General features: G+C 50.5%; 1 protein-coding gene across 1 annotated transcript; it reads left to right on the top strand.

Annotated features, from left to right (window-relative positions):
* The first annotated feature begins 1,759 nt into the window (after positions 1–1,759).
* On the top strand, positions 1,760–2,924 carry LOC123489092 (basic salivary proline-rich protein 4-like). The gene is made up of 2 exons (XM_045219787.1): positions 1,760–2,176; positions 2,262–2,924. Exons 1-2 carry the CDS (start codon positions 1,760–1,762, stop codon positions 2,922–2,924), a joined length of 1,080 nt encoding a protein of 359 aa, XP_045075722.1.
* Positions 2,925–7,073: the final 4,149 nt, after the last annotated feature.

Consider the following 7,073-nt stretch of genomic DNA (forward strand, 5'->3'; position numbering starts at 1 on the left):
GAGAGGGAGGTAGAGAGAGAGAGGCCATGCATTCTAATCCATGCCAGCCGTGTGCAGAACACCAGAAGAGCAGGTGCAAACAATTGAAGCAGCTGTCAGTAAGCTGCCTGATCTCTTTTGATATCTTAATTGTTAGTTGATCTCAGCTGCAATTTTGGCAACATTGCTGTCAGCCCCTCAGTCCCGGACCAGCCCTCTACTCCACTCCCATCTGTCAGACTAGACCAGGGCTTTATCACATGTCCCAAATGGCACCCTATTCCCTATATAGTGCACTACTTTTGATCAAGGCCAATAGGGAATAGGGTGCTATTTTGGATTTAGACTAGGAGCAGAGGGTGGTCTGGTGTTCCTCTCCCTCTTCCCAACCGAGGGGCTGCGTCTCTGGGATGCGTCCGGTCCGTCGGGCCTGATTGCATCCATTTCCTCCTCCTCTCTCAGGTCGGCCAGGGGTGCAGGCTAATGCTGATAATTGCCGCGTTTCAAAAACTACTGGAATCTGTCAAGTCAACCCCTCATCCCCTACCACACCCCAGCCCCTAAACCGCAACCTCTAAATGCCTCCCCCACCCCTACTCCTAACCCTACCCCAGCCCCTAAACCCCAACCTCTAAACGCCTGCCCCCTCCCTACCCCTACCCCAACCCATTTCACCCCACTCTCTCAACTCCCGTTCACTTCCCCTAAACCTAGCCCACCCTCCACCCCAGCCCCTGTCCCACCCTATCCGGCCCCTGTCCCACCCTATCCGGCCCCTGTCCCACCCTATCCGGCTACTGGAATTCTTTTTTTCTGGTATTTTACCCCCTTTTTGTCCCAATTTCGATCTTGTCTCGTCGCTGCAACTCCCCAACGGGCTCGGGAGAGCCGAATGTCTAGTCATGCGTCCTCCGAAACATGACCCGCCAAACCACGCTCCTTAACACCCGCCCACTTAACCCGGAAGCCAGCTGTGGGAGGAAACACCATTCATCTGACGACGGAAGTCAGCCTGCAGGCGCCCGGCGCGCCACAAGGAGTCGCTAGAGCGCGATGAGCCAAGTAAAGCCCCCCCAGGCCAATTGTGCGCCGCCCTGTGGGACTCACAGCCTGGGATCGAACCCAGGTCTGTAGTGATGCCTCAAGCGCTGCGATGCAGTGCCTTAGACCGCTGCGCCACTCGGGAGGCCCTTGTGTGTTTTCTAAACGTTGTGATTAGCATACAGAGCAGAGCATGTGTCAGGTCTGGTTGAGGTCTGGTAAAAAAACGACTGGTTCAGGTCTGGTTAAAAAACTACTGGTTCAGGTCTGGTTCAAGTCTGGTTCAGGTCTGGTTCAGGTCTGGTTCAGGTCTGGTTCAAGTCTGGTTCAGGTCTGGTTCAAGTCTGGTTCAGGTCTGGTTCAAGTCTGGTTCAGGTCTGGTTCCAAGTCTGGTTCAGGTCTGTTTCAAGTCTGGTTCAGGTCTGGTTCAAGTCTGGTTCAGGTCTGGTTCAGGTCTGGTTCAAGTCTGGTTCAGGTCTGGTTCAGGTCTGGTTCAGGTCTGGTTCAGGTCTGGTTCAGGTCTGGTTCAAGTCTGGTTCAGGTGTCTGCAGGGTGAGGAACTCCAGACACACAACTAAACAGACGTCATAAGTTAGGACACAGGCACACACACACACACACACACACACACAAACACACAGGCACACACACACACACACAGACACACAGACACAGAGACAGACAGACGGACGGACAGACAGACAGACAGACGACCAGACACACAGACAAACAGACAGACATGGGGCCAGGAGACCCAGAGACAGGGGACCAGGAGACCCAAAGACAGGGGACCAGGAGACCCAAAGACAGGGGACCAGGAGACCCAAAGACAGGGGACCAGGAGACCCAAAGACAGGGGACCAGGAGACCCAAAGACAGGGGACCAGGAGACCCAAAGACAGGGGACCAGGAGACCCAAAGACAGGGGACCAGGAGACCCAAAGACATGGGGCCAGGAGACCCAGAGACAGGGGACCAGGAGACCCAAAGACAGGGGACCAGGAGACCCAAAGACAGGGGGCCAGGAGACCCAGAGACAGGGGACCAGGAGACCCAAAGACAGGGGACCAGGAGACCCATAGACAGGGGACCAGGAGATCCAGAGACAGGGGACAAGGAGACCCAGAGACAGGGGACCATGAGACCCAGAGACAGGGTACCAGGAGACCCAGAGACAGTGTACCAGGAGACCCAGAGACAGGGGACCAGGAGACACAGAGACAGGGGACCAGGAGACCCAGAGACAGGGGACCAGGAGACCCAGAGACAGGGGACCAGGAGACACAGAGACAGGGGATCAGGAGACCCATAGACAGGGGACCAGGAGACCCAGAGACAGGGGACCAGGAGACCCAGAGACAGGGGACCATGAGACCCAGAGACAGGGGACCAGAAGACCCATAGACAGGGGACCAGGAGACCCAGAGACAGGGGACCAGGAGACCCAGAGACAGGGGACCAGGAGACCCAGAGACAGGGGACCAGGAGACCCAGAGACAGGGGACCAGGAGACCCAGAGACAGGGGCACAGGAGACCCAGAGACAGGGGCCCGGGAGACCCAGAGACAGGGGCACAGGAGACCCAGAGACAGGGGCACAGGAGAACCAGAGACAGGGGACCAGGAGACCCAGAGACAGGGGACCAGGAGACACAGAGACAGGGGATTAGGAGACCCATAGACAGGGGACCAGGAGACCCAGAGACAGGGGACCAGGAGACCCAGAGACAGGGGACCAGGAGACCCAGAGACAGGGGCCCGGGAGACCCAGAGACAGGGGCCCAGGAGACCCAGAGACAGGGGCACAGGAGAACCAGAGACAGGGGACCAAGAGACCCAGAGACAGGGGCCCAGGAGACCCAGAGACAGGGGCCCGGGAGAACCAGAGACAAGCTAATTCCATGAAGATTAGAGAGAACACAGACACTTTTTTAAAGAAGAAGACAAGACTACCTTAGGTGTCATTACACAGTAATAACCAACTACACCTCAACAAAATAATGTGACATGCAAACAACTTATCAAATTAAATTCTAGCCTCTTCCAAACTACAAAGAAAGAACAAACAAGAATGTACCTTTTAACCTTTGACCTTAAAGAAAGAACAATCAAATGGCAGAAGACACCACACTCTACAAGACAACGAAAACATCAGCCACACACACACACACACACACACACAGACACACACACACACACACACACACACAAACAGACAGACACACAGACAGACAGACACCAGGCAGGCGTCATTATGAAGAGATCAGACATGGTGGAGTGACAGTGAGAGGTCCATCCTATATCCATCCTGTGTTTGCATCCCAAATATCACCCTACTCCCTAAATAGTGCACTACTTTTGACCAGAACCCATAGGGAATAGGGTGCCATTTGAGACATAACCATGAAGAGAGGTCTGACTCCCTGCTCTGCTCTGCTCTGGTGGTGATTTATGTGACCCCTGTAAGCACCGGCTATTTGAGGGGCCGGTGAGGAATGAAAGTGTTAATAGGCAGCGTGGGTAAGGTGGGAGACAGGGGGGAGGAAGGGAGGGAGAGAGAGAGAGGGAGGAGAGAGGGAGGGAGGGAGGGGGGAGGGGGAGAGAAGGAGGGCGAGGTGGGGGAGAAGGAGGAAGAGAGGGGGAGAAGGAGGGAGAGAGGGGGAGGAGGGAGGGGGGAAGGAGAGAAGGAGGGAGAGAGGGGGAGAAGGAGGGAGAGAGGGGGAGAAGGAGCGTTCACCATTCTATTTCACTTCACAGAATGGTTAATGGGGTGATCAGGCTGGTTCCATCAGGCTAGGGGGAATAAGGGGGAGGGAGAAAGGGGGAGGATGGAGGAGGGGGGAGCCCACAGGCTTGAACTCCACAGCTGAACCAGTGACCTGTGGGGGTATGTGACAGGAGAGGGGAGACGGGGGAGAGGAACTGTTCGGCTGTCTCCCAAATGGCACCCTATCTCCTATAGAGTGCACTACTTTTGGCCAGGGCCTATAGGGAACTACATAGGGAATATGGTGCCATTTGAGATGCACTTGGGTCTATAATGGAGTGGAGGGTTAGGGATATGGTAGAACACAGGAGAGAGGGATACAGGGATAGAGGGATAGAGCTAGGAAAGACGGATAGAGGGATAGAGAGATACAGGGATAGAGGGATAGAGAGATAGAGAGATAGAGGGATAGAGAGATAGAGCTAGGATAGAGGGATAGAGAGATAGAGGGATAGAGCTAAGATAGAGGGATAGAGCTAGCATAGAGATATAGAGGGATAGAGGGATAGAGAGATAGAGCTAGGATAGAGGGATAGAGGGATAGAGGGATAGAGCTAGGATAGAGGGATAGAGCTAGCATAGAGAGATAGAGGGATAAAGGGATAGAGAGATAGAGAGATAGAGGGATAGAGAGATAGAGCTAGGATAGAGGGATAGAGGGATAGAGGGATAGAGCTAGGATAGAGGGATAGAGCTAGCATAGAGAGATAGAGGGATAGAAAGATAGAGAGATAGAGGGATAGATGGATAGAGGGAAAGAGGGATAGAGAGATAGAGGGATAGAGGGATAGAGCTAGCATAGAAAGATAGAGGGATAGAGAGATAGAGGGATAGAGGGATAGAGCTAGCATAGAGAGATAGAGGGATAGAGAGATAGAGATATAGAGGGATAGATGGATAGAGGGAAAGAGGGATAGAGAGATAGAGAGATGGATAGAGGGATAGAGAGATAGAGGGATAGAGAGATAGAGGGATAGAGGCATAGAGAGATAGAAGGATAGAGGTATATAGAGATAGAGGGATAGAGAGATAGAGGGATAGAGAGATAGAGAGATAGAGGGATAGAGGGATAGAGAGATAGAGAGATAGAGGGATAGAGAGATAGAGAGATAGAGGGATAGAGGGATGGAGAGATAGAGAGATAGAGGGATAGAGAGATAGAGAGATAGAGGGATAGAGGGATAGAGAGATAGAGAGATAGAGGGATAGCGAGATAGAGGGATAGAGGGATAGAGAGATAGAGGGATAGAGGGATAGAGAGATAGAGGGATAGAGGGATAGAGGGATAGAGAGATAGAGGGACAGAGGGATAGAGAGATAGAGAGATAGAGAGATAGAGGGATAAAGAGATAGAGGGATAGAGAGATAGAGAGATAGAGAGATAGAGAGATAGAGGGATAGAGAGATAGAGCTAGGATAGAGGGATAGAGCTAGCATAAAGAGATACAGGGATAGAGAGATACAGGGATAGAGGGATAGAGGGAAAGAGGGATAGAGAGATGGATAGAGGGATAGAGAGATAGAGGGATAGAGAGATAGAGGGATAGAGGGATAGAGAGATAGGGAGATAGAGGGATAGAGAGATAGAGATAGAGGGATAGAGGGATAGAGAGATAGAGAGATAGAGAGATAGAGGGATAGAGAGATAGAGAGATAGAGGGATAGAGAGATAGGGAGATAGAGATAGAGGGATAGAGAGATAGAGGGATAGAGGGATAGAGAGATAGAGGGATAGAGAGATAGAAGGATAGAGGGATAGAGAGATAGAGGGATAGAGAGATAGAGAGATAGATGGATAGAGGGATAGAGGGATAGAGAGATAGAGAGATAAAGAGATAGAGGGATAGCGAGATAGAGGGATAGAGGGATAGAGAGATAGAGGGATAGAGGGATAGAGAGATAGAGGGATATAGGGATAGAGGGATATAGAGATAGAGGGATAGAGAGATAGAGAGATAGAGGGACAGAGGGATAGAGAGATAGAGAGATAGAGGGATAAAGAGATAGAGAGATAGAGGGATAGAGAGATAGAGAGATAGAGAGATAGAGGGATAGAGAGATAGAGCTAGGATAGAGGGATAGAGCTAGCATAAAGAGATACAGGGATAGAGAGATACAGGGATAGAGGGATAGAGGGAAAGAGGGATAGAGAGATAGAGGGATAGAGGGATAGAGAGATGGATAGAGGGATAGAGAGATAGAGGGATAGAGAGATAGAGGGATAGAGGGATAGAGGGATAGAGGGATAGAGGGATAGAGGGATAGAGAGATAGAGGGATAGAGAGATAGAGAGATAGAGGGATAGAGGGATAGAGAGATAGAGAGATAGAGGGATAGAGAGATAGAGAGATAGAGGGATAGAGGGATATAGAGATAGAGATATAGAGAGATAGAGGGATAGAGAGATAGAGAGATAGAGGGATAGAGGGATAGAGAGATAGAGAGATAGAGATAGAGGGATAGGGAGATAGAGAGATAGAGGGATAGAGGGATAGAGGGATAGAGGGATAGAGAGATAGAGAGATAGAGGGACAGAGGGATATAGAGACAGAGAGATAGAGAGATAGAGGGATAAAGAGATAGAGAGATAGAGGGACAGAGAGATAGAGAGATAGAGAGATAGAGGGATAGAGAGATAGAGCTAGGATAGAGGGATAGAGCTAGCATAAAGAGATACAGGGATAGAGAGATACAGGGATAGAGGGATAGAGAGATAGAGAGATAGAGGGATAGAGAGATAGAGGGATAGAGAGATAGAGATATAGAGGGATAGAGCGATAGGGAGATAGAGAGATATATGGATAGAGAGATAGAGAGATAGAGGGATAGAGAGATAGAGAGATAGAGCTACGATAGAGGGATAGAGCTAGGATAGAGGGATAGAGGGATAGAGAGATACAGGGATAGAGGGATAGAGAGATAGAGCTAGGATAGAGAGATAGTGGGATAGAGAGATAGAGGGACAGAGGGATAGAGAGATAGAGGGATAGAGCTAGGATAGAGGGATAGAGTGATAGAGAGATAGAGAGATAGAGGGACAGAGGGATAGAGGGATAGAGGGATAGAGGGATAGAGAGATAGAGGGATAGAGAGATATAGGGACAGAGGGATAGAGAGATAGAGGGACAGAGGGATAGAGAGATAGAGAGATAGAGGGATAGAGAGATAGAGAGATAGAGAGATAAAGGGATAGAGGGATAGAGAGATAGAGAGATAGAGGGAAAGAGGGATAGAGAGATAGAGAGATAGAGAGATAGAGGGATAGAGAGATAGAGAGATAGAGAGAT

Source organism: Coregonus clupeaformis, unplaced genomic scaffold (genome assembly GCF_020615455.1).
Source record: "Coregonus clupeaformis isolate EN_2021a unplaced genomic scaffold, ASM2061545v1 scaf2743, whole genome shotgun sequence".
Classification (NCBI taxonomy): Eukaryota; Metazoa; Chordata; class Actinopteri; order Salmoniformes; family Salmonidae; genus Coregonus; species Coregonus clupeaformis.